General features: G+C 39.2%; 2 protein-coding genes across 7 annotated transcripts; one reads left to right on the plus strand and one right to left on the minus strand.

The window, feature by feature from the left end:
• Window positions 1-29: 29 nt before the first annotated feature.
• LOC145893842 (E3 ubiquitin-protein ligase MARCHF1-like) lies at window positions 30-13,020 on the minus strand. The gene is made up of 10 exons (XM_082982206.1): window positions 12,866-13,020; window positions 11,865-11,927; window positions 4,265-4,526; window positions 3,610-3,933; window positions 3,401-3,530; window positions 3,095-3,162; window positions 2,903-3,038; window positions 2,396-2,484; window positions 2,160-2,238; window positions 30-1,600 (listed from the first exon to the last, which is right to left on the minus strand). The coding sequence occupies exons 3-10, from the start codon at window positions 4,502-4,504 to the stop codon at window positions 1,479-1,481; spliced, it is 1,188 nt and encodes a 395-aa protein (XP_082838332.1). The 5' UTR covers window positions 4,505-4,526; window positions 11,865-11,927; window positions 12,866-13,020; the 3' UTR covers window positions 30-1,478.
• Window positions 13,021-16,053: 3,033 nt separating this feature from the next.
• On the plus strand, window positions 16,054-27,884 carry LOC145893815 (uncharacterized). 6 transcript variants are annotated; one of them, XM_082982169.1, is made up of 10 exons: window positions 16,054-16,193; window positions 17,117-17,179; window positions 23,868-24,108; window positions 24,219-24,533; window positions 24,613-24,742; window positions 24,965-25,032; window positions 25,095-25,230; window positions 25,648-25,736; window positions 25,891-25,969; window positions 26,343-27,884. In XM_082982169.1, exons 3-10 carry the CDS (start codon window positions 23,890-23,892, stop codon window positions 26,462-26,464), a joined length of 1,158 nt encoding a protein of 385 aa, XP_082838295.1. In that variant the 5' UTR covers window positions 16,054-16,193; window positions 17,117-17,179; window positions 23,868-23,889; the 3' UTR covers window positions 26,465-27,884. The 6 variants fall into 6 exon arrangements, with proteins under 6 accessions (XP_082838295.1, XP_082838298.1, XP_082838294.1 ...); XM_082982172.1 differs by lacking the exon at window positions 16,054-16,193 and adding an exon at window positions 16,544-16,611; XM_082982168.1 differs by lacking the exon at window positions 16,054-16,193 and adding an exon at window positions 16,724-16,913.
• The last annotated feature ends 62 nt before the right edge of the window (window positions 27,885-27,946 follow it).

Genomic DNA, 27,946 nt, shown 5'->3' on the forward strand with positions numbered 1-27,946 from the left:
CATTTCCTGTCTAATCAAAACTAGGCATAAGCACTACAATTTCATGTTTGAAAAAAAATTACCACAGGAACGGGATGCAAACGCAGGTATAACACTCACAGTACTAACTGCAGCAAAACTCCACAAGAAACGAGGATATAGCACATAGCAAGTTGGGAATTTATGTGTGCTATGTCACAAAACACATAGTTTTTATTTGATTTTCAAGCCATATAACATGGACACAGTTAAGATGAATGATAGCATTTCCATTTGGATTACTTTTTACCCTCTAAGGTGTCAATGATTCCAACCAGTTTTAGCTACAAATGGTTCCATTTCATGATGCTCTCACAAATGATATTTCAACCCTTGATTGAATTTAACACAGACATAAAACAAAGAAAAATTTAACAAACATGAAAAGCCTATTTGAGTGACGATTGCTGGGGGTCATTTGATTTGTACACAACACACGCATCACAAAAATCAACAAGAACAAATATTAATGAAGTACACACTGTATAATGTTAATAAATGTATCCCTGGCGTTAACATTGCAGTGCATTGTACCTTTCAACATAAATGGTCTATAACTTAGTCGCAGGAGGCCAGCTCCATGAGCAAATTGATTAAATTAAGCTGCAAAATGTTGCAGTAGTACACAGAGAGCACTTGGTATGGGTTAGCTGAAGAGTACCACATGCTGTGACAATGTGGTTTGTTACTTGTTAAAAGTTAATGTATGTCGGTTCTGATTAAATATTTTTGGGACATGATAAATTTCAAAAAAGTAAACTTTGGTTAAAGGTAGTATTTTGAACGATGGCAAGAATAATGGCAAACAACAAAATGATTTCGGGAACAATGTACCTTCTCCATTTTTTTGAAACTTAAGCGTGGTACACTACAGAAAAATATCCATTCACCCAAACACACTGCAGGTTAATCTTCTGTAAACAGTAACAGGTGTAAGGGAAGTTACACTTATTTGGGTCTTTCTTCATGAATTGCTGGTCCAAGATTTTTTTCTACTAATACATTTTACACATGAATCAACATAAATGTAAGGCTGCAGTCTGTTTAGCAGTAAATGGCTTTTCAGGGAAATAAACTTCAAGTAACCGATTCAATGCACAGTACAGGACAGCAAGCGTAGACATGGGTGCCATGAAGAAAAATGGTAGAGCATGTTTTTTGAGTGAACAACGAAACAGTAACAAGCTTGTATAGCACGGTGTGGAACACATTAAACAACCTCTGTTAAACTAGTAACCTTCGCTAAATTTAATCAGCAACGACGCACACAAAACAGTTGAAACTTCAAGAAGCAAAAACAAATGCGAGATTTTTTGTCGCTCATTCAAACACTTGGCAAAAGCATTGCTTGTATGGCAATTGGAAATGGAACTCAGGGCTTTTCACGATGTTCCTGGTACCTAGATCCTTGACAGCAGAAACTCTGTCTGGATGACGAGTTTCATTTTATGTTGTTGCTCTCATACATCCGTAGGCCTGCCTTCAGTTTCCTGGCAAACATCCAATACTACAACTCCACCACTGTCGATATGACAATCTGTTGAAGTTGACTGTTCGGCATTTTCATTTTCGTCTGATGTTGCTGTGGTCAAAAAATCAACATTAGACAAAAAGAAAATGCACATTTTTGATTCTTTGACTTAATAACGAAAAGTATTATAAACACACTTAGAATCGCTAATCTTGAGATAGGGTAAAATTTATGGATCATCCAGTGCTCATAGTGACTCTAAGGGCTTTTCATTGCCTATCAAATTATTCTTGTGTTCATCTGACTTAAACCAGTTTTTGAGTAAACTGGAAACTAAAGCCCAAAGGTAATTTGATACAATGTGCCAGTGAGTAGCCAATCTTGTGTCAAGGACCATATTGTTCCCAAACAGTACTACTGTATTGTGTAAGGTGCAGACAGATGGCCACTGTTTCGACCTAAAAGGTCTCATCAGTGCAGCTGGTGTGACTTTCAGACGAATTTGCTGACCAAACGGCCAAGCAAAGACCTCCAATTTGTGGTGACTATACAATCACCGTCATCCGTTGATACTACTGTAGTTTTTTAGTTTATTCAGTAAATTTAGTTTATTCAGTAATTGACCATTGCAAAATGTAGTCACTTGCGTTTCATAAGTTAAATCACAAACCTAATGGGATGGTAGGCTGGTCTTGGACATAGATAATCCTGTTGTAAGCCTTTAGTCGACCACAAAGTTGAGCATAAACCTGTGAAACAATTAAACTCCAATGTAACAAATAATTTAACGAATGATTGTGATGTATTTTTTTGTTCAACTTCAGGGTAAAACCACTTTTTATTTAAAAGAGAAAGCCTAAAATTTTAGTGGCTATCGCAAAAGGTGATACACTGTGAAAAACTTACCTTACACTGAACATACATAAAAATTAGACCTCCAGTGACACCAATCGCAACAACTACTAGTTTGGTCCAGAATGGCCAGTGAAGCTTACCTAAAAATATGGTTTATATTTGAAACACGGCGAAAAAAACTAATAAAAAACAACATTCTCGTGCATTTTGTATGTCATAATAATTGGACAAAACAAAGTGAAGCACTTTGCCACAGAATAAGCACAATGGCATGTTACTCATCGCCTTTTATAAAAACAAGTTCAAAGCTTGGTTTCATTGATCTGAGGAAGTGTTTCAGACTGGTAATAATTTTACCGGCAACATGGAAATGTATACAACTACATGCTTTCGCAGAAACATCACACTGTGTACCAAAGGATATCCAGAATGGTTTTGCTTGTATTATACAATCTGTACATAAAATCCACAACAGACAAGTGCCAAGAGCAGTATTCAGCAGAATATAAGTATGACAATAGGTGAAGCTGCACATATCGCTGGAGGATGTTGACTTACCCATTCTTAACTCATCGGCGGTTCTTTCAACCAAAACATACAGTGACCATATGACACAAGTCGTGGCAATAACGTGGAATATAACAGAACAAATAATCTTTCTTCTTTCACTTGTCGACATTGAAAGCTTTTCCCACTAAAACAACGAGTTTTAGAGATCTCATTTTATGCAATGCAGTGTTCAGAACCTACCTTAGTAATAGGTTTCAGTTTAGAATTCATGGCGAAGTGAAAACCACACAACTCACAGTAGTTGTGATCTAAAAATAATGGTAATCTTTGTTTATGGGAACTAAACAATGTTGCAACATACCAAGGGAAGGGAACTATGATATTGTAACAACAAAGATCCCTTTTTAATTTATAATGCAAACAGGGTTTAAAGTTACAAAACTGTGGTTAATTTAGTTGCTTGTGTAATTCTTCACCTAAAATTCCACTAACTATAAACTACATTAACAATATCCTAGGCCTATTTTTAACACTGCTGGTACTTACCTGAACTTTTAATCCATTGCTGAAGGCAAGATTGATGGACAAACTCCAATGTGCCCTTACACCTGCAGGGTGCAATCAATGGTCCAGATTCTTCACTGCTTTCACAATGACAGATTCTGCACTGATTCGTCTGTAGAGAAGGTTTTTGTAAAGTAACAGGAATATATCAAAAATCTCTTGAAAAAATTGGGACAACCAGCAAAGCTTACCGTGGACATGTTACAAGTAAATATGGAGGAACCAGATGGTGATTTTTCGATTTCTTCACTCTTTTGCGGCTTAGAAACTAATTCCTGACCACAGTTTTCGCATGTGTTGGACCTAGTTGGTGTCCCCGTATGCCCTTCCTGTGTGGAATCACTTGAAGTTTTTGCAAGTTTTACTTTAGTGAGCGGTTTATCCGGTTGAAAGCTTTTGCTGTCACAAGGGTCTTTGTTGTTGCTATTGCAAAGATTTTCTCCTGTTGGACTTGTGGCCAGGTCTTGAAAAGAAATGGGATTTGAGACAGAAGGCATCTTCGGCAGCTGTGACAACTGAAAAATGAAAAAAAGGAAAGTTGAAAAAATGCACAACATAAAATAACATATAGTGGTATTTGCAGAATAGAGTTACTCTGTACACGATTTTTTTTAATACAACAAAATAATCATTCACAAACTTTTCGAAAAGAAAAACTTTGTACCCCAACAACTAAAACCAAATTATACTAAAACATACAGTTTGGCAAAATTACCTATATTATTAAATTTAACGAAGTGGTCCTGTGTCACTTACAGATTAGTAAGTTTAGAAAGGGTAACGATCAATTACTAAAGATATATTACAACAACTTTCTAGTCCAACAAGGCATTGACACCCACATACCTGACTATTATTTTCAGATACATTGTCACAAACTTGCTTCAACGAAGGTTTCACATTTCCGTTGACAAAATGCACAGACATGATTTGCATTTGCACTGGGGATTCCATGCTTGAAACTTCCATTGCAGTTGCCTTGATAAAGCACTTCTCTTGTTTGGACAACGACCAGGTTGACTGTGAAATCAAGGGTTTGCAGCTGTCTTCGTTATAACTACTGCAGCATGTTTCACCATTCTGCATTCTAGTCCAGATTTCCTAAAAACTGAAAAAAGTCTGTTTTAGTAAATTTGGGTCAACATATAGACATACAGAATACAACTGGTCAACATGCATTTGTTGTTCAATGAAAATATTAAATGTGAAATGTGAATCAAGAAATCCACCTGCACAGGCAGGAGTTCAAAACCACTATAAACTTGCTGAAAGAAAGCACTTGTGTTAGTGGTTGTTGTGGACTCACCAAAATGACCAGACATATCATTTCCCATCAGACAAACCAAACACATCAAACAACATTCGTTTCCCCGCAATACCACATCAAACGTAATCAACAAAGGTGTGCCAGTTTAAAAGCACTGAAAAGGCCTGACCAATATGTCGACCTTCGCCACAATATTGTCTGTCGAATGGCGCGCCAAAAAGATCCATAAAACCAACAGTAAAGGAAGACAGATGTCCAATACAAACACCTGCTGAATATTTAAAGCGCCGCAATTGTGCAACCACGTCATGGACATGCGAACACTGCAGATCCAGTGTTGGTGATGTTGCCGGGCAGAGAGAAAGCAAATTGCTGACCCGTCTACCGCTGCAACAGCAATATAACGCATGTGCCAGTGGCTAATTACCGTGCTGCCTAAATTTGTTCGGACATGCCCGTGGGTTTAACGATTTGATAAACACACACAGGCAAACAAGCACTGCAATTACCAGAAAATATCACCACGCCATTCCAAACGTGTCCCCACACTTGCTACAGCAGAGTTTGACCATGGCGCAATAAAATCCAGTTCGCAAATTTACTTCCAGCAGTCTTTTGTTGCCAGAAAAAATAATTACCCGCTGATTTACCTTTCAAACAAGAACGTGTGAAATTACAACCGCACACAAGGTTAATTTGGTCACAAGTTCATATCGCGTTATGCGAGCTTAGCGCCGTCTTAGCGCATGCTTGTATTTAGAAGACAAATCCAGCAAAACGGACTAAACAATGGCCATTGTCGGCGTTTCGAGGTAATGCCACCAATAATTAGCATAGAATACTGCATTAATACTGCCTACCCTAATTCGTTTCCTGAATGAACCGCATTGCACACATATGGCTCACGGTCCATCTACAACAACGCAGGCGCGATAAGCTAGTTGCTTAACTTTTGCAATTACAAATAGCGCTGAATAAAGCAGTCCGCCACAAGCACACCCTAATACAGCACGGTATGTCCCTTGCACGCTAGTATGACCTTAACAAGTGTCCCCGACTTAGGCTTTAGAACTAACACTGTCCTATACTTAAATGTGTCAAGCATGGGACATTCTCCTGAACGACATGCATGCAAATAGTGCGCAGACGCATTTGAAAATGTCATCGATTTTCTGAAGCTATACCGCGTTGTCAGCAAATGCACCACATCCCTTGTAGTAACACAATGCATCATATCCTTTGACAACGCTCTATGTGTAAACAGAAGCCTACATTTTTCCGAACCCGAGGCGCAAAGCTGCAGCTAATACAGAATTACCATGCTTTGAAGGCAGCGTAACCGCTCATCCAGTCATACTGTCTTCATTCGAGTTATACAATTATTATACGTGTAATAACAAGAATTTCCTGTGCCATTGTGGCTTGGCAAGCGTCTTTTCTCTCCTTTTAATTGCCCTGTCCCGATTTTAGCCTGTCTGTACAGTCGGCATACTAATGTCTATACGAAGCGCAACAGTTCACACGGGCAGCATCTGAGGGACAGGAAACGATACAAGGGCCATCCTGCCATCAGATCCCATCGTCTTTTTAATCCCTAATAGTTGACGGTGCGAATACGACAACAAACAAGAATATTTCCCATTGAACGAACTTTCGCATGTTGAGTGCCCGGATTTTGCGAATTGAAATCTGTCATATATTTGATCGACTTGCAAATTAACAGCAAAAACACCATTATTTTCGTTTATCCAATGACTTCTATATAACAGCTGCTGATGTACAAACTTGAGCAAAAACTTCTACCGTTCTTAATTTGTCCGGGCAAGAGACTTTATCTAATGAAAATTAAGTCACAGGCGTAATAGAGCCACTAGACCCGCAACACTGCATCAAACATCCTTCTGCAGACCGCTTGATCAACTGAAGACGCTAAACTCGCTAAGGATTACCGTAGCGCAAGGGAACGTATGAATAATTCACTGGCCGGCGCTACATCCCGGCCTGGGGTCGATCAATCTGTATTCACAAATAGACCGTGAAGCTATCCAAAAGCACGACAAGGCTTTCGCTCAAAGATGAATGTTTGCATTTCTATCAGAGGGGAAACAGCAACTGTGACGAAACTGACTAAACTTGAAAGATTGGTTTCCCCCGAAACGAAAACTCCCCACTTAGATTTCACTTTTGCCTGGCAATGCATGTCGGTAAAATATCTCGAGCATATAGCCGCTGACTGTAAGGTGTGTATGTTTGCACTGCAGTACAATGCACACTTTAGAAATGCCGCAACGAATTCGCCAAAGCCTATATTCACTTGCATATGGACAACGGCAACTTCATGCACGCTCGTTTAGGTCTCAAATTTACAAATGCCAGGTCGTGCCAGCAGTGAAAGCCAAGCTAAACATTCGTCTGGGGGTTTAACGTTGCGCAAAGCCAATGAACTCGTTTGAACTCCTCAGGTTGATCGATTTTTTTGACTTGGTTGTCGATATGGTCTGACTGCATGTAAATTTCGGATGTATATCCACACCCCGCACTGGTCGATGATGGCATTGGCTTTGCTCACAGCGCATTGTACGCTTGACGTCACCAGTGAAATCGTTTTCTGGTGAAAAGTGCCTGGGATTAATCGACAGCGGAAAGCGGATGCAATATGGGTAACAACACGTACGCTCACTGTTTCACTCAAGATCATCACAAGCGGCAAGATATAAGTTGACCGTTGCGCACACTTCAATCTTGCATATAGGCAGACTCAAAAACTAGGGTTGTTAACATGCCCGATGACTACAAGCAAAAATCTCAAGCATTTTCCTCTCCTGTTAAACAGTTGCAAATGGTTTTACATTTTACACCGCCAGTACAAAAAAAATCACAGCACTATTCAAAGATAAGTTCAATACACCTCCCACTTTAGCTGGTATCCAGTTACGTCGACTGTTGGCGTAAACAACACTTTGTTAAATCAGCAACCTGGTGGCAACAAATGGACGAATCCGATAGCGCAATATCCATTACAAAATACAACAGCCTGCCAGCACTCAGCCCGTTTTTCAAGCTTCACAAACAGTACCGCTAACTGGAAAATCAGTTTCTTTCTTCGTTGGTGAACATAAGTACTAGACAGGTTCCTGGATGTTGCCTGCCGGGAAACGAAATTCGAGAAAACCTGCGGCCAGTGATTTTAAGACTCCCCTTTCCTAATTTAACAGCGTTTCGAAACACTAGTAAAGAATATGCTTTCCGCGTGCGCTACTAAACACAGGGCTTTGTTTAATTACAGTACACGCGGTTTTGATACATCATACACGTTGTTCCATGGATGCGATTAACAAAGAGCTGTCGCATGTTTTATGAATAGCCAGAATCATGGGGCGACTGAAGCCAAATTGTAATTATTTGTGTTTCAGTTTTGACGAATGAAAACAATATTTGGTAGGACTTTTTTTCTTTACATTATCGTAGGAACTGTTTTTCCAGTATGGCAGTAAATCGACGGTGCGTGACATCAACCTTATGTCACAAAAATAACAAGAAACACGCACTTTGGCAGTTAGTTGAAAATACTAACGTCAAATGAGCAGTGGGCGCGACATATACATTTGCCTCGAAGTGAATGCAGGTCAGGCGTTATTACAGTCAAATTGCAATAGGAGCAGGAACGCCTCCTGTCGCCGACCTATTTCACCGCTGTAGCAGTTATTCTGTTTATCGGGCAAGAGGCAAGTGACATGGACTTTTCTGCGGGTGAAACCACATTCAATAACACGGCAACCCGCCCGTCACTTGCATTGCTCTAATTGCGAATCTATCATACCAAACATCACGTATATAGTTTAACCACAGCGGTGTGAGGCGATGACTGAATACGTTTAAATATAGCTTTGTCAGTAGAGCTTTGTAATTGCGTGGTTTCAATTAAGGAAAGAAAAACTGTAAGTACACCCCGAAAGCTCAAAAGGGGAACAAGTAGAACGAAAATTGACTCATGCGCTCGCAGCGAACGAAAATAAGTCGTCTTTAAACCTCAAAGCTACAACTTTCGAGCCTTCTACCCCAGCTGACCGCTAAATTATTGATGTACTTCGTTGTATGTTCCTTCCGCTATGGCGTCAGAGTGCAGAGCTTATCACATGAACAGTGACAAATGCGATAAGGACGCGCTAAAGTTATAAAACGCTATATTACGAAAGATGTAATTAGGCATGACAGGATAGCAGGTAATTATGACGGGTACAGCAGCCGGTGAAGAGGAAGTTGAACACCTAAGCGGATTACGTACAACGCCATTAACTTTGTCCATTGAGAAAAAATATGTTACCGTGCTAATTACAAGTCAAAAGCCAAGTAGCGAGGGTTCAAACTAGATTTTGTGTAATGTTGGGGTTGTAACTGCCTAATTATTTCATCATGGATTTTGAAAGCCCGCTGCACCGCAACCACAGCAGAGTTTCGGCGTTTACCGCAATCCTTGTCGTGCATTAACTTTTACGACCACTCACGGACAAAATGCAAATTGCCTTGACCGCTGCGTGTTGAACAACCTTGCTGCAACAAGTTCCATCGATTCGAACCCGTCTTAACTCTAGTACGGACGCCAGAAAGTTTTGTGACGTCACAGAGCAGTGGTTACGTAGAACTTCGACACAACAGTAACCGGGAGTTTTGCCCGTTTTTTTATTCAGTGTCCGGACTACAAGGCAGAAAGCCACAGTAAAGTGTGCAAAGGGAACTGGAAACACAGAAACAGGTGCAATTTAAACCTAAATGTATGATAAGCCCTCGCGATAAAAAGACCATGCAAGTAAAAAAGGGTTTCTCATCCCACTTCAATTAACATTGGCTACGTCTTTCTGACGAATTGCAAACTTTGGGACCTTACGTTCGTACTGTATTATATTGTTCGCTAAGCGGGCCTCAATAATTACAAGGAACTTATTACTGAAATCAGGGTACACCTTGCATTGCAGTAACTTACGTTATAGCTATCTTGCTAAATGGGGAATTTCGCCTTTGGTATTTGCATTTACCGGAGCACAAACATCAAACCATACCTAACTGCTCGATAAGAATTCAATAAGAGCACGCGATGTTTGGTCATAATGACCTTTGCTCCGCTTCCTATGCAACGAAAGTATGAAGCCATGCGTCACCGCCACCACATTTACACTGAACGCTAAAACATCTTCTGCAAAGCTTCGAAACCAACCGCACATGTAGGCACTTAATCGACATCCTAACTGTCCCAGTCTGTCGCGTCTTGAGTGGCCAGGCTTCAAGAGAGGGGGGTGCATGAATATGATTGACTGATATGACCCAGTGGTTCCCAACCTTTTGTGGTTGGTGACCCCCTATATTGATTTAAACTAACTTGCGACCCCCACCATTTTTTTTCCAACAGCAATATCAATCAAAGTGCATTTTACAGTATATCATTTATTGGCAATCACTTTGCTCCATAAGACGGCTGACTTGCAACTTCATAGCCACGTTTGAAATCCGTGGTTGAGTATTTGACAACGCTAAAATCTGAAAACTACCTCCCAAGTCAAATCTCTGACGTTTCAAACCGGCTTCATTACGTTTGAAGAATTCCTAATCTTTTTTTCACGTGTTGGGGGTGCATGGTGTGTAAATGGCGGTTTAATTTAGACGGCTGCACCACGTTGCACAGACACACGGAGGCTTTTCAGTGCAAGTGCAGATTATGCGGGTAAATCCAAACTTCAAATATTCTTCAACATATTTACGCTTCTTCTCCATGACCAGAGTTAAAGAAAAACACTGCACCTTGATATCTCACTGCTACTTACAACTGAACGCCCTAATTATTATCGTCCCTGACAAGACAAAGCGATAGTAGGCCCAACTAGTTGTAGCCTACCGGTATGTGTTGTAACAAGTTATGAAAACATCAAATATATGTCGCGACCCACAGATAGCCTTCCCGCGACCCCCAGGTTGGGAACCACTGACCTAGAGCTTTCCGCCGAAACCGAAAGAGCTTAAAAAGTTGTTTACTGGTTTGACGATTGCAGTGTCGATATCGCCGTAAGACCTTTAGCGCTTTTATGCATAAAACTTTGGTGACGTAAATGCAAGGTGCAATGCGTTAAGTTTTAATCTACATGTAACTTCATTTCTCATCAAGCATACAAATACGTACCTTGTTTTCTTGGTAGCGCAATTCTTATCGGCAATGTCCGAGGGAGGAACAAAATTGCACAACAAATCAGGCTGAAATAAACCTTATTACTGTGACTGGCTTTCTGTTCCACTAACGTTGCATTCCCAACCTGACTATGTGGTTTTCATATGAAATAAGAAAAAATCAATCTACTTACAGCAAAAACAATCCACGCACCAATGCGATACACTGAGAAATGAACACAACAAAGCAAGATCAGTGATCCCTGATTGTGATTTCAGCAAATGACTCATAACTTAAGCTTGTTTCTTATTGCACATTTTGTTTGGTCTCAAAACAAACTTTGCTACAACCGAATCAATTCAGACCACACAAAGACCTTCGGGGCACATTGTAAGTGCAGATCAAAACTGGTGAGCAATTGCAGATAAATGAGGGTCGTTGACTGCGTAATAGTGGGGTAATAGTAGAGAAACATTCAGCTGGTGACCATAGCCTGGGGTGATTGCATGGCCCCTAAAGGTATCTTCACACCGACTAGGTCCTGCTTAACTTTGCTTGCATAGCACGCAACTAATGTGCAACAACTTTTTGTGGGAATAGGCTTGCAGATTGATTTTTGAACACAATTTTTTTTTACACTTTTTTTACCACTTTTTTTCTCCTTAACCTAAACTTCACTGCAAAAACTGCATTACTCATTTAAATGCAGTTGCAAAAAAAAACAAAGAAGATTTACGAACACAAATCACGGATTTCCTCATAATTTTGAGTATAAAAAGACTGGCCCATATTGCTCTTAACATTGTCATGTTCAAAAAACGTTTCGGCAAAAACTTATGCCATCATCAGTTTAAACAAGATTTATAGTGCAAGCATTGTTATCAAATCACTTTAAGTCTGATATTATTAATGACAAAGGTTAAAACAAAAAATATGTCGATTGTATATCCATTGTTGCATTTTGTACAACACTAGTTGCCAATACAAGTGGCAAAAACAGTTTGCAATTGGAAAAGTCAAATTACCTTGTTGAGAAGAAATATAGGTTGTTCGGTCAGTAGAGGATGCACTTGATATCTGATGTCCATCTAAAAACCATATAGTGTAAATAGGTACAAGGCAAAATTTTACAGTGCCTTCTTTCATATGAAAATAGTAAATACCATCCAACAACATGGGCAATCAGTAGTTAATAATCAACAGGTACCCATTCTATTACACAATGTTTAATATTAATCTACATTAACATTTTGTTAAGACCGCTGTGTCATAGCAAGCAATTAAACATACCAAACAAAGTCTGTTTACTGATAATATTTTCTTTACATCTTGTCCACCTTTTCATATGACACTGCCAGTTTGCAAGAATGAATGATGCCTGCACTGACCACTGCATCTTACTTATACACTAACTTCAACCTCAATTATCTCTTATGCTATTTACATAAACAGAAACAGTTGCAAACCGCACCACTACTGAATAAATCGAGCGGGCATCATAAACTATCCCTTAATCCAAACTTTTACACATGGCAAGAGAATCCAAGGAAAAAAGTTCTGTACCAGACCAAATTTGGCAACTGAAAGTTTGCCTTGAATTGAGCAATAAGAAAGAAACAAGGTGGAAGGTGTGCCATATATGGTAAGCCTTAGCCAGACTTCTCTGTATCGCACATAAAGTTTTGCGAATGGCCTGGGGCAGCAGCCACAAGCATAGCAGTTCTAGCTCTTTCACTATCAGCGAAATTCTAGAAACGCCATAGGCTATCAGCTGGTAGTGGCATTACATCATTGTGGTGTCCTCATCTACCCATCGCTTCTTATCATACAATGATGTAATGCAGCACATGCACTGCAACTTATACACATATTCTACAGTACTTGCAAATTTTTGAGATCACCTGAAAGCCAAACTTTTTCAGGTTTGTAATTGTACCATGGCATAAAAATAATTTGTTCGTTTTACAATGAAAAATAGGCTTAAGCAATATTTGCTTTGGTATGAAGGAAATTTATTGCTAAATACCTGTCGGCAAGTCGAATGTGTAGGGCGATACAAATGTTCGTCTTATTGAACAGAATGTCGATACTTCGATGACAGTACGATGAAAAAAAAGAAGTTGCACCCAATTTTACTTGGACCCACAAGTACAAATATAAACAAAAAGCGCACGAAGCTGTAGCAATAGCAACCTATGTTGAAGGTTTAACGCTCTGCTGCAATGGCTTCTTTGTCGACCACTAGCGGAACTTTGAGATCGTATGTTATGAGTTTTGACAAAACTTTCCTCGCTTTTTTGGTACATTTATCCTTGTTGTGTGGAAAAATATTTTTGAAACAACGATTTTCTTACATTTTAGGAAGTAATTTTAAAAATATTAACTTGCAGAACTGCGAAAACAACACACGATCCCTTTGTCGTTATTCGAAAAAAATAATTAGAAGAAAACGGTTTTTAAAGTTCAAGTCAAATTAGAGTGTTGTGATACTGTGCAAAATTTTGTTTCGATTGATGTCAAAACAAACGAATGAGATACTGTGACAACTTGTTTGAAGACAATTAAGGCCCGACTGTCGCGCTTTGCTATTGACTGGCACATTGAAATGTTTTACCATTTCGCTCTTAATCCTCAAAAAGCCATTTGAATCAAAAGGAAGCAGTTTTTGTAAATCAATTTAAAAAAGAGTGTTGTACAGAGTATGGGGTGCAGCTAGACCACCGAAAAAGAAAAACGCGTATTAACGGACTGCTTTCAAGTTCGCCCCGTTTAGAAAATCGTCTTCGAGTGCATCTTCAGACGACTCGTTGTCGCAATAGGTTATATGTGTTTGTATACTGTATTCAAATAAATTCACTTCTGGAAATATTAAGTAGGCTACAGATGATGTGTAGCTCCAATGTTTTTTTGGCAAGGTACTGTAACATACGTCACAGAAACCAGTATTTATATTTCGTAATGTTTCGTGTGCAGCAATGCACAAGTTTTGCAAAATCCCATTGCTGCCCATATGATAAACTCATCGAATGTTCTCGAGTAAAGTGATTCATTAAACATCCTGTTTACCACATAAAATGTTCTCCTATGCTTTATGTCACATCACACCTATGTTCTTGTATTATATTACTTCAAGCGCCTTATGATATCACGTGACATTATTGACCAATCAGCTCTCACAATGGAGAGCGTTGAAGAGCCCAGTTTTTACCCGTAAATTCAGTCCAGTCTTCGCCATTCTATTTGCTGACATTCTATCAACGTTGTATTGAAAGTGTAATGTATACCGTTTTGATGGAATTGGTAACAGTTATGATTACAATAATTATTCGGGAAGATATCCGGAAGCTGGTCTTTTTATCGAACGAGGTAGAAGCAGGTTTAACAATCGAAGAGACTCAATAACCGCTCAGGCCATCGAGACACTGTTAAATATCTCTAAGACCCTTAGAGTGATTTACAGTACAGTGTTTTAACTTAACAGCAATTGTGTATTGGTTTTCAGTTTGCGTCTACTACTGGGAAAAGGTTACGGGTACGTTTTCAGAACAAAACAAACACAAGCTGAGCAACAAAGAAAACTTGAAAGTTACGTTTACTCAGCAACGTTCTATAAACAAATAAAAACCAACGTTAAGAAAGCGCCCATCAAGTTACATTGATCTAATGTTGCCCAATTTACGTCAACAAAATTTTCAAAATCAACCTCGTAGTAACACGATAACAACGTTAGGATTCTAATCAGATTTAAACGTTTAAAAAAACATTCATCAAAATACGTTGATCTAATATTGCTCAAATTACGTTAAAAAAACTTTCAAAATCAACCTCGTGGTGACACGATAACAAAGTATTAGGATTCTAATCAGATTTCAAAGTTTAAAAAAACATTTATCCAATTACGTTGATCTAATATTGATAAAATTACATTAAAAAGCCTTCAAAATCAACCTCGGAGATACAAATTTTCAACGTTGTGGTTAGAACTGTAACATGCGTCACAGAAACCAGTGCTTGTATTGCGTGCAGCTTTGCACAAGTATTGTATATAGTCCCATAATGTGACCAAATGATTTATCCATCGAATGTTCTCGAGTAAATTAACATCTTGTTTACCACATAAAATGTTCTCCTATGCTTATGTCACACTACACCTTTGTTCTCGTATTATATTAACCCAAGTGATGTATAACGACACGTGACTAAACCAACCAATAAGCTTCTGATAATCCAAGTATAAATGGTCATATGTGCGCCTGTTAATTGAGTTCTTTGCATTCGGCTCTTTGCATTAGGCTCGATTTAATTTTATTCTATTCGCTTCGATTCTATCAACATTCTATTGAAGAGTTGTAATGTACCGTTTTAATGAAGCCGATGGCAGTTTTCAATTAATTATTCGGGAAGTTATCCGAATTCTGGTTGCTTTATATAGGATGAGGCAGAAGCAGGCTTAACAATCGAAGAGGCTCAATTCGAGCTCAATCTATTGAGGCACTGTTAAATATCTCTGAGACAAATAGAGTTACAGAACCAACTTCATACGTTACTTAAACGTAAGAATATGTTTACTGGGTAAGTTACACTTATTGTTCTTGGTACAAATCACAGTTCATCAGATAACACCATGTGAAGTTGTTTGTCTTTTACAGCTGGGCCCTATCAAAGCTAGCAGAACCCGCACGTTCTACAGAATAAACATCTCATATGTTATTGGGGTACTTCTACACGATTGGCATTTCTAACGCATATAGTCCATGCATGCAATAAATAGTCTAAAAGCAAAGCGGACGTGCATGGCCTATAGCTAAACATGAACATCAGACTTTCGTAGAGTTGAATACGTACCGAACGTTGCTACTAGGCCATTATCACCAAACCAGGGATGTTCCGTAACTATTTCAACACTAGACCGAAGCAGAATAACGGCAAAGGGATTGCGTGTTGTTTTCGCAGTTCTGCAAGTTGATATTTTCAAAGTTACGTCCTAAAATGTATGAAAATCGTTGATTGAGAAATATTTTTCCGCACAACAAGGATAAATGTACCAAAAAAGCGAGGAAAGTTTTGCCAAAACTCATAACATACGATCTTAAAGTTCCGCTAGTGGTCGACAAAGAAGCCATTGCAGCAGAGCGTTAAACCTTCGGAAAAAATACTTACGTTCAACATATATAAACCCTCAACATAGGTTGCTATTGCTACAGCTTCGTGTGCCTTTTGTTTATATTTGTACTTGTGGGTCCAAGTAAAATTGGGTGCAACTTCTTTTTTTCATCGTACTGTCATCGAAGTATCGGCATTCTGTTTAATAAGACGAACATTTGTATCGCCCTACACATTCGACTTGCCGACAGGTATTTAGCAATAAATTTCCTTCATACCAAAGCAAATATTGCTTAAGCCTATTTTGCATTGTAAAACGAACAAATTATTTTTTTGCCACGGTACAATTACAAACCTCAGAAAGGTGGCTTTTATTTGATCACAAAAACTACTATAGAATATGTGTATAAGTTGCAGTTGCAGTGCACATGCTGCATTACATCATTGTATGATAAGAAGGGATGCGTAGATGAGGACACCACAATGATGTAATGCCACTGCCAGCTGATAGCCTATGGCGTTTCTAGAATTTCGCTGATAGTGAAAGAGCTAGAACTGCTATGCTTGTGGCTGTTGCCCCAGGCCATTCGCAAAACTTTCTGTGTGATACAGAGAATACCATATATGGCACACCTCCCACCTTATTTCTTTCTTATTGCTCAATTCAAGGTAAACTTTCAGTTGCCAAATTTGGTCTGGTACAGAACTTTTTTTTCTTAGATTCTCTTGCCATGTGTAAAACTTGGATTGAGGGATAGTTTATGATGCCCGCTCGATTTATTCAGTAGTGGTGCGGTTCGCAACTGTTTCTGTTTATGTAAATTGCACAAGAGATAATTGAGGTTGAAGCTAGTGTATAAGTAAGATGCAGTGGTCAGTGCAGGCATCATTCATTCTTGCAAACTGGCAGTGTCATATGAAAAGGTGGACAAGATGTAAAGAAAATATTATCAGTAAACAGACTTTGTTTGGTATGTTTAATTGCTTGCTATGACACAGCGGTCTTAACAAAAATGTTAATGTAGATTAATATTTAACATTGCTTAAAAGAATGGGTACCTGTTGATTATTAACTACTGATTGCCCAAGTTGTTGGATGGTATTTACTATTTTCATATGAAAGAAGGCACTGTGAAATTTTGTCTTGTACCTATTTACGCTATATGGTTTTTAGATGGACATCAGATATCAAGTGCATCCTCTACTGACCAAACAACCTATATTTCTTCTCAACAAGGTAATTTGACTTATCCAATTGCAAACTGTTTTTGCCACAACTAGTGTTGTACAAAATGCAACAATGGATATACAATCAACATATTTTTTGTTTTAACCATTATCATTAACAATATCAGACTTAAAGTGATTTGATAACAATGCTTTCACTATAAATCTTGTTTAAACTGATGATGGCATAAGTTTTTGCCGAAACGTTTTTTGTACATGACAATGTTAAGAGCAGTATGGGCCAGTCTTTTTATACTCAAAATTATGAGGAAATCCGTGATTTGTGTTCGTAAATCTTCTTTGTTTTTAATTACAACTGCATTTAAGTAAGTAAAACAGTTTTTGCAGTAAAGTTTAGGTTTGGATCAAAAAAAGTGCTGAAAAAAAAAAATCAATCTGCAAGTTTATTCCTACAAGAAGTTGTTGCACATTAGTTGCGTGCTATGCAAGCAAAGTTAAGCAGGACCTATCCGGTGTGAAGATACCTTTAAGGGCCATGCAATCACCCCAGGCTATGGTCACCAGCTGAATGTTTCTCTACTATTACCCCACTATTAGGCAGTCAACGACCCTCATTTATCTGCAATTGCTCACCAGTTTTGATCTGCACTTACAGTGTGCCCCGAAGGTCTTTGTGTGGTCTGAATTGATTTGGTTGTAGCAAAGTTTGTTTTGAGACCAAACAAAATGTGCAATAAGAAGCGAGCTTAAGCTGTGAGTCATTTGCTGAAATCATAATCAGAGATCACTTATCTTTCTATGTTGTGTTCATTTCTCAGAGTATCGCATGGGTGTGTGTATTGTTTTTGCTGTAAGTAGATTGATTTTTTCCATTATTTCTTATGAAACCACATAGTCAGGTTGGGAATGCAACGTTAGTGAAACAGAAAGCCAGTCACAGTAATAAGGTTTATTTCAGCCAGATTTGTTGTGCAATTTTGTTCCTCCCTCCGACATAGCTGATGAGAATTGCGCTACCAAGAAAACAAGGTACGTATTTGTATGCTCGATGAGACATAAAGTTAGATGTAGTTTAAAACATAATGCATTGCACCTTGCATTTACGTCACCAAAGTTTTATGCAGAAAAGCGTTAAAGGTCTTACGGCGATCTCGACACTGCAATCGTCAAACCAGTAAACAATTTTTCAAGCTTTTTCGGTTTCGGCGGAAAGCTCTAGGTCATATCAGTCAATCATATCCATGCATCCCCTCTCTTGAAGCCTGGCCACTATAGACGCTACATACCGGAGAATGGGACAGATAGAAAGTCGATTAAGTGCCCACATGTGCGGTTTATTGGAGGCTTCGCGGAAGGTCAAATGATGTTTAAGCGTTCAGTGTTTGTGGTGACGGTGACGCATGGCTTCATACTTTCGTTGCATAGAAAGCGGAGAAAAGGTCATTATGACCAAACATCGCGTGCTCTTATTGAATTCTTATCGAGCAGTTAGGTATGGTTTGATGTTTGTGCTCCGGTAAATGCAAATACCGAAGGCGAAATTCCCCATTTAGCAAGATAGCTATAATGTAAGTTGGTGCAATGCAAGACGCAACCTGATTTCAGTAATAAGTTTTGATTATTGAGACCCGCTTAGCGAACAACCCCCCAAAGTTTGCAGTTCGCCGGAAGTCCGTAGCCAATGTTTATTGAAGTGGGATGAGAAACCCTTTTTTTCTTGCATGGTCTTTTTACCGTGAGGTCTTATCATAAATTAAGGTTTATATTGCACCTGTTTCGGTGTTTCCCGTTCCCCTTGCGCACATTACTGTGGCTTTCTACCTTGCAGTATGGCCAAAACTTCCGGGTACTGTTGTGTCGAAGTTTTACGTAACCGCTGCTCTGTGACGTCACAAAACTTTCCGGCGTCTGTACTAGAGTTAAGGGAGTTTCGAATCGATGGAACTTGTTGCAGCAAGGTTGTTCAACACGCAGCGGTCAAGGCAATTTGCATTTTGTCCGTGAGTGGTCGTAAAATTTAATGGACGACAAGGATTGCGGTAAACGCCTAAACTCTGCTGTGGTTGCGGTGCAGTGGACTTTCAAAATCCATGTTGAAATAATTAGACCGTCTGTGGCGATTTTTCATCTAAACTACAACCACAACGTTACACAAAATCTAGTTTGAACCCTCGCTACTTGGCTTTTGACTTGTAATTAGCACGTTAACATATTTTTTCTTTAATGGACAAAGTTAATGGCGTTGTACGTAATCCGCTTAGGTGTTCAACTTCACCCTCACCGGCCGTTGTACAGTCATAATTACCTGCTATCCTGTCATGCCTAATTATATCTTTCGTAATATAACGTTTTATAACGTTAGCGCGTCCTTATCTCATTTGTCACTGTTCATGTGATAAGCTCTGCACTCTGACGCCATAGCGGAAGGAACATACAACGAAGTACATTAATAATTTAGCGGTCAGCTGGGATAGAAGGCTCGATAGAAGTCAATTTTCGTCCTACTTGTTCCCCTTTTGAGCTTTCGGGGTGTACTTACAGTTTTTCTTTCCTTCCTTGAAACCACGCAATTACAAAGCTATACTGACAAAACTGTATTTAAACGTATTCAGTCATCGCCTCACACCGCTGTGGTTAAACTATATACGTGATGTTTGGTAAGATAGATTCGCAAAGTGACGGGCGGGTTGCTGTGTCATTAATTGTGGTTTCACCCGCAGAAAAGTCCATGCCACTTGCCTCTTGCCTGATACACAGAATAACTGCTACAGCGGTGAAATAGGTCGGCGACGGAAGGCGTTCCCGCTCGCGTTGCAATTTGACTGCAATAACGCCTGTCCTGCATTCACTTCGAGGCAAATGTATATGTCGCGCCCACTGCTCACTTGGCGTTATTATTTTCAACGAACTGCCAAAGTGCGTGTTCTTTGTTATTTTTGAGACATAAGGCTGATGTCACGCACCGTCGATTTACAGCCAATCTGGAAAAACAGGTTCCTACGTCGTGTTTCGATACTTGATGACGTCATAGTAGCAAATTATGACGTCATAAAATAGCCGCCCCCCTGGAATAATGAAAACTAGGCGCCCTTGTCCTACGATAATGTAAAGAAAAAAAAGTTTTACCAAATATTCTTTTCATTCGTCAAAACTGAAACACAAATAATAAAAATTTGGCTTCAGTCGCCTTTTCATGATTCTGGTACTCATAAAACATGCGACAGCCCTTTGTTAATCGCATCCATGGAACAACGTGTATGAAGCATCAAAACCGCGTGTTCCGTTATTAAACAAAAGCCCTGTGACTAAAATTTCAGATGAGGCCATTTAGTAGGGCACGCGGAAAGCATGTTATTTACTATAGTGTCTCGAAAACAGCAAAGCGAAATTAAATTAGGAAAGGGGAGTCTTAAAATCGCTGGCCGCAGGTTTTCTCGAATTTCGTTTCCCGGCAGGCGACATCCAGGAACCTGGTTACTACTTACGTTCACCAACGAAGAAAGGAACTGATTTTCCAGTTCGCGGTACTGTTTGTGAAGCTTAAAAAACGGGCTGAGTGCTGGCAGGTTGTTGTATTTTGTAATGGATATTGCGCTATCGTATTCGTCCATTTGTTGTCACCAGGTTGCTGATTTAACAAAGTGTTGTTTACGCCAACAGTCGACGTAACTGGATACCAGCTAAAATGGGAGGTGTATTGAACTTATCTTTGAATAGTGCTGTAAATTTTTTTGTACTGGCGGTGTAAAATGTAAACCATTTGCAACTGTTTAACAGGAGAGGAAAATGCACGAGATTTTTGCTTGTAGTCATCGGGCATGTTAACAACCCTAGTTTTTCAGTCTGCCTATATGCAAGATTTAAGTGTGCGCAACGGTCAAATTATACCTTGCCGCTTGTGATGATCTTGAGTGAAACAGTGAGCGTACATGTTATTACCCATATTGCATCCACTTTCCGCTGTCGATTAATCCCAGGCACTTTTCACCAGAAAACGATTTCACTGATGACGTCAAGCGTACAATGCGCTGTGAGCAAAGCCAATGCAATCATCGACCAGTGTGGGTTGTTTATATACATCAAAAATTTACATGCAGTCAGACCATATCGACGACCAAGTCAAAAAATCGATCAACCTGAGGAGTTCAAACGGGTTCATTGGCTTTGCGCAACGTTAAACCCCCAGACGAATGTTTTTGGCTTTCACTGCTGGCACAACCTGGCATTTGTAAATTTGAGCTCAGACGAGCGTGTATGAAGTTGCCGTTGTCCATATGCAAGTGAATATAGGCTTTGGCGAATTCGTTGCAGCATTTCATAAGTGTGCATTGTACTGCAGTGCAAACATACACACCTTACAGTCAGCGGCTATATGCTCGAGATATTTTACCGACATGCATTGCCAGGCAAAAGTTAAATGTAAGTGGGGAGTTTTCGTTTCGGGGGAAACCAATTTTTTGAGTTTAGTCAGTTTCGTCACAGTTGCTGTTTTCCCTCTGTTAGAAATGCAAACATTCATCTTTAAGTAAAGCCTTGTCGTGTTGTTGGATAGCTTCACGGTCTATTTGTGAATACAGATTGATCGACCCCGGTCCGGGATGTAGCGCCGGCCAGTGAATTATTCATACGTTCCCTTGCGCTACGGTAATCCTTAGCGGTTTTAGCATCTTCAGTTGATCAAGCGGTCTGCAGAAGGATGCTTGAAGCGGTATTGCGGGTCTAGTGGCTCTATTACGCCTGCGACTTTAATTTTCATTAGATAAGTCTCTTGCCCGGACAAACTAAGAACGGTAGAATTTTTTGCTGAACTTTATACATCAGCAGCTGTTATATAGAAGGCATTGGAGTAACGAAAATAATGGTGTTTTTGTTGTTAATTTGCAAGTCGATCAAATATAACGGATTTCAATTCGCAAAATCCGGGCATGCGAAAGTTCGTTCAATGGGAAATAATCTTGTTTGTTGTCGTACTCGCACCGTCAGCTATTAGGGATTAAAAAGACGATGGGATCTGATGGCAGGATGGCCCTTGTATCGTTTCCTGTCCCTCAGATGCTGCCCGTGTGAACTGTTGCGCTTCGTATAGACATTAGTATGCCGGCTGTACAGACAGGCTAAAATCGGGATAGGGCAATTAAAAGGAGAGAAAAGACGCTTGCCAAGCCACAATGGCGCAGGAATTTCTTGCCAATACACGTATAATAATTGTATAACTTGAATGAAGGCAGTATGACTGGATGAGCGGTTACGTTGGCTTCAAAGCATGGTTATTCTGTATTAGCCGCAGCTTTGCGCCTCGGGATCAGAAAAATGTAGGCTTCTGTTTACAAGTAGAGTGTTGTCAAAGGATATGATGCATTGTGTTACTACAAGGGATGTGGTGCATTTGCTGACAACGCGGTATAGCTTCGGAAAATCGATGACATTTTCGCGTCTGCGCACTTTTTGCATGCATATCGTTCAGGAGAATGTCCCATGCTTGACACATTTAAGTATAGGACAGTGTTAGCTCCAAACCCTAAGTCGGGGTCATTTGTTAAGGTCATAGTGTGCAAAGGACATACCGTGCTGTATTAGGGTGTGCTTGTGGCGGACTGCTTTATTCAGCGCTAGTTTGTAATTGCAAAAGTTAAACCGTTAAGCAACTAGCTTATCGCGCCTGCGTTGTGGTAGATGGACCGTGAGCCATATGTGTGCAATGCAGTTCATTCAGGAAACGAATTAGGGTAGGCAATTTTAATGCAGTATTTTATGCTAATTATTGGTGGCATTACCTCGAAACGCCGACAATGGCCATTGTTTAGTCCGTTTTGCTTCATTTGTCTTCCAAATATAAGCATACGCTAAGACGGCGCTAAGCGTGCATAACGCGATGTGAACTTGTGACCAAATTAAGCTATTGTGCAGTTGAAATTTCACACGTTCTCGTTTAAAAGGTAAATCAGCGGGTAGTTGTTTTTCTGGCAACAAAAGACTGCTGGAAGTAAATTTGCGAACTGGATTTTACTGCGCCATGGTCAAACTCTGCTGTAGCAAGTGTGGGGACACGTTTGGATTGGCTCGGTGATATTTTCTGGCAATTGCAGTGCTTGTTTGCCTGTGTGTGTTTATCAAATCGTTAAACCAACGGGCATGTCCGAACAAAGTTAGGCAGCACGGTAATTAGCCACTGGCATGTGTGTTAAATTGCTGTTGCAGCGGTGGAAGGGTCAGCAATTTGCTTTCTCTCTGCCCGGCAACATCACTAACACTGGATCTGGAGTGTTCGCATGTCCATGACGTGGTTGCACAATTACGGCGCTTTAAATATTCAGCAGGTGTTTGTATTGGACATCTGTCTGCCTTTACTGTTGGTTTTATGGATCTTTTTGGCGCGCCATTCGACAGACAATATTGTGGCGAAGGTCGACATATTGGTCAGGCCTTTCCAGTGCTTTTAAACTGGCACACCTTTGTTGATTACGTTTGATGTGGATTGCGGGGAAACGAATGTTGTTTGATGTGTTTGGTTTGTCTGATAGGAAATTATATGTCTGGTCATTTTGGTGAGTCCACAACAACCACTAACACAAGTCCTTTCTTTCAGCAAGTTTATAGTGGTTTTGAACTCCTGCCTGTGCAGGTGGATTTCTTGATTCACATTTAATATTTTCATTGAACAACAAATGCATGTTGACCAGTTGTATTATGTATGTCTATATGTTGACCCAAATTTACTAAAACAGACTTTTTTTCAGTTTTTAGGAAATCTGGACTAGAATGCAGAATGGTGAAACATGCTGCAGTAGTTATAATGAAGACAGCTGCAAGCCCTTGATTTCACAGTCAACCTGGTCGTTGTCCAAACAAGAAAAGTGCTTTATCAAGGCAACTGCAATGGAAGTTTCAAGCATGGAATCCCCCGTGCAAATGCAAACCATGTCTGTGCATTTCGTCAACGGAAATGTGAAACCTTCGTTGAAGCAAGTTTGTGACAATGTAACTGAAAATAATAGTCAGTGTAACTCTATTCTGCAAATACCAGTACATGTCATTTTATGTTGCGCATTTTTTCAACTTTCCTTTTTTCATTTTTACACTTGTCACAGCTGCCGAAGATGTCTTCTGTCTCAAATCCCATTTCTTTTCAAGACCTGACCACAAGCCCAACAGAAGAAAATCTTTGCAATAGCAACAACAAAGACCCTTGTGACAGCAAAAGCTTTCAACCGGATAAACCGCTCACTAAAGTAAAGCTTGCAAAAACTTCAAGTGATTCGACACAGGAAGGGCATATGGGGACGCCAACTAGGTCCAACACATGCGAAAACTGTGGTCAGGAATTAGTTTCTAAGCCGCAAAAGAGTGAAGAAATCAAAAAATCACCATCTGGTTCCTCCATCTTTACTTATAACATGTCCATGGTAAGCTTTGCTGGTTGACCCAATTTTTTCAAGAGATTTTTGATATATTCCTGTTACTTTACAAAAACCTTCTCTACAGACGAATCAGTGCAGAATCTGTCATTGTGAAAGCAGTGAAGAATCTGGACCATTGATTGCACCCTGCAGGTGTAAGGGCACATTAGAGTTTGTCCATCAATCTTGCCTTCAGCAATGGATTAAAAGTTCAGGTAAGTATCAGCAGTGTTAAAAATAGGTCTAGGATATTGTTAATGTAGTTTCGGGTTAAGAATTACACAAGCAACTAAATTAACCACAGTTTTGTAACTTAAAACCCTGTTGTCATTATAAATTTCAAAGGGATCTTTGTTGTTACAATATCATAGTTCCCTTCCCTTGGTATGTTGCAACATAGTTTAGTTCCCTTAAACTAACAATACCATTATTTTTAGATCACAACTACTGTGAGTTGTGTGGTTTCCACTTCGCCATGAATTCCAAACTGAAACCTATTACTAAGGTAGGTTCTGAACACTGTATTGCATAAAATGAGATCTCTAAAACTCGTACATGTTTTTATAGTGGGAAAAGCTTTCAATGTCGACAAGTGAAAGAAGAAAGATTATTTGTTCTGTTATATTCCACGTTATTGCCACGACTTGTATCATATGGTCACTGTATGTTTTAGTTGAAAGAACCGCCGATGAGTTAAGAATGGGTAAGTCTACAACCTCCAGCCCAATATGTGCAGCTTTACCTATTGTCATACTTATATTCTGCTGAATACTTCTCTTGGCACTTGTCTGCTTTGGATTTTATGTACTGATTATGTAAAGCAAAACCATTCTGGATATCCTTTGGTACACAGTGTGATGTTTCTGCGAAAGCATGTAGTTGTATACATTTCCATGTTGCCGGTAAAATTATAACCAGTCTGAAACACTTCCTCAGGTCAATGAAACCAAGCTTTGAACTTGTTTTTATAAAAGGCGATGAGTAACATGCCATTGTGCTTATTCTGTGGCAAAGTGCTTCACTTTGTTTTGTCCAATTATTATGACATACAAAATGCTTGAGAATGTTGTTTTTTTATTAGTTTTTTTCGCCGTGTTTCAAATATAAACCATATTTTTAGGTAAGCTTCACTGGCCATTCTGGACCAAACTAGTAGTTGTTGCGATTGGTTTCACTGCAGGACTGGGTTTTATGTATGCTCGGTGTAAGGTAAGTTTTTCACAGTGTATCACTTTTTGCAATAGCCACTGAAAATTTTAGGCTTTCTCTTTCAAATAAAAAGTGGTTTTACCCTGGAGTAGAACAAAAAAATACATCACAATCATTCGTTAAATTATTTGTTTCATTGGAGTTTAATTCACAGGCTTATGTTGAACTTTGGCGTCGACTAAAGGCTTTCAACAGGATTATCTATGTCCAAGACCAGCCCACCATCCCATTAGGTTTGTGATTTACCTTATGATGCGCATGTGACTACATTTTGCAATGGTCGATTACTACATGGACTTAATTTTTCTGAAGAACTACAGTAGTACTGTTTGGAAACAATATGGTCCTTGACACAAGATAGGCTACTCATTGGCACATTGTATCAAATTAGCTGTGGGCTTTATTTTCGAGTTTACTCATAAACTTTTTCTTGAAAACTGGTTTGAGTCTGATGAACACAAGAATAATTTGATCAGCAATGAAGAGCCCTTAGAGTCACTATCAGCACTGGATTATCTGTATTTGATGATAAATTTATTCTATCTTAAGATAACACTTTTGGTTATTACAAGACCAAGAACTAAAAATGCACATATTCTACCACAGCAACATCAAATAAAAACGAAAATGGTGAACAGTCAACTTCAACAGATTGTCATATCGACAGTGGTGGAGTTGTTGTAGTAGATGTTTGCCAGGAAACCGAAGGTACGCCTACGGCTGTATGAGAGCAACAACAACAAAGGGAGTTTCTGCTTGCAAGGATCTAGGCACCAGAAACATCGTGAAAAGCCACGAGTTTCATTTCCAATTGCCATACAAGCAATGCTTTTGCCAAGTGTTTGAATGAGCGACAAAAAATCTCAAATTTGTTTTTGCTTCTTGAAGTTTCAACTGTTTTGTGTGCATCGTTGCTGATTAAATTTCGCGAAGGTTACTAGTTTAACAGAGGTTGTTTAATGTGTTCCACACCGTGCTATACAAGCTTGTTACTGTTTCGTTGTTCACTCAAAAAACATGCTCTACTATTTTTCTTCATGGCACCCATGTCTACGCTTGCTGTCCTGTACTGTACATTGAATCGGTTGCTTAAAGTTTTTTTCCCTGAAAAGCCATTTACTGCTAAACAGACTGCAGTCTTACATTTATCTTGATTCGTGTGTAAAATGTATTAATAGAAAAAAATCTTGGACCAGCATTTCATGAAGAAAGACCCAAATAAGTGTAATTCCCCTTAGACCTGTTACTGTTTACAGAAGATTAATCTGCAGTGTGTTTGGGTGAATGGATATTTTTTTGTAGTGTACCATGTTTAAGTTTCAAAAAATTGGTAAGGTACATTGTTCCCGAAATCATTTTGTTGTTTGCTATTATTCTTGCCATCGTTCAAAATACTACCTTTAACCAAAGTTTACTTTTTTGAAATTTATCATGTCCCAAAAATATTTAATCAGAACCGACATACATTAACTTTTAACAAGTAACAAACCACATTGTCACAGCATGTGGTACTCTTCAGCTAACCCATACCAAGTGCTCTCTGTGTACTACTGCAACATTTTGCAGCTTAATTTAATCACTTTGCTCATGGAGCTGGCCTCCTGCGACTAAGTTATAGACCATTTATGTTGAAAGGTACAATGCACTGCAATGTTAACGCCAGGGATACATTTATTAACATTATACAGTGTGTACTTCATTAATATTTGTTCTAGTTGATTTTTGTGATGCGTGTGTTGTGTACAAATCAAATGACCCCCAGCAATCGCCAGTCAAATAGGCTTGTCATGTTTGTTAAATTTTTCTTTGTTTTTTCTCTGTGTTAAATTCATTCAAGGGTTGAAATATCATTTGTGAGAGCATCATGAAATAGAACCATTTGTAACTAAAACTAGTTGGAATCATTGACACCTTGTGGGTAAAAAGTGGTCCAAATGGAAATGCTATCATTCATCTTAACTTTGACCATGTTATATGGCTTGAAAAACAAATGAAAACAATGTGTTTTGTGACATAGCATACATAAATTCCACACTTACCATGTGTTATATCCTCGTCACTTGTGGGGTTTTGCTGAAATTAGTACTGTGAATGTTACACCAGCGTTTGCATCCTGTTCCTGTGCTATTTTTTTAAACATGAAATTGTAGTGCTTATGCCTAGTTTTTATTAGACAGAAAATGACATAAGGTGTCAAATAGTAGGTGGCT

The sequence above is a fragment of the Ascidia mentula genome, chromosome 3 (genome assembly GCF_947561715.1).
Source record: "Ascidia mentula chromosome 3, kaAscMent1.1, whole genome shotgun sequence".
In the NCBI taxonomy this organism is placed as follows: Eukaryota; Metazoa; Chordata; class Ascidiacea; order Phlebobranchia; family Ascidiidae; genus Ascidia; species Ascidia mentula.

What these genes read in the sequence shown, in the direction of transcription:
- LOC145893842 (XM_082982206.1), bottom strand. Translation starts at nt 4,504, where the DNA reads ATGCAGAATGGTGAAACATGCTGCAGTAGTTATAACGAAGACAGCTGC. An exon ending in TATCTGAAAATAATAGTCAG is followed by an intron (nt 3,934 to 4,264) that starts GTATGTGGGTGT and finishes TTCATTTTTCAG; the next exon opens with TTGTCACAGCTGCCGAAGAT. An exon ending in CCAGCCTACCATCCCATTAG is followed by an intron (nt 1,601 to 2,159) that starts GTTTGTGATTTA and finishes TTTTGACCACAG; the next exon opens with CAACATCAGACGAAAATGAA.
- LOC145893815 (XM_082982169.1), top strand. Translation starts at nt 23,890, where the DNA reads ATGCAGAATGGTGAAACATGCTGCAGTAGTTATAATGAAGACAGCTGC. An exon ending in TTACTTATAACATGTCCATG is followed by an intron (nt 24,534 to 24,612) that starts GTAAGCTTTGCT and finishes CCTTCTCTACAG; the next exon opens with ACGAATCAGTGCAGAATCTG. An exon ending in CGCCGATGAGTTAAGAATGG is followed by an intron (nt 25,231 to 25,647) that starts GTAAGTCTACAA and finishes CCATATTTTTAG; the next exon opens with GTAAGCTTCACTGGCCATTC.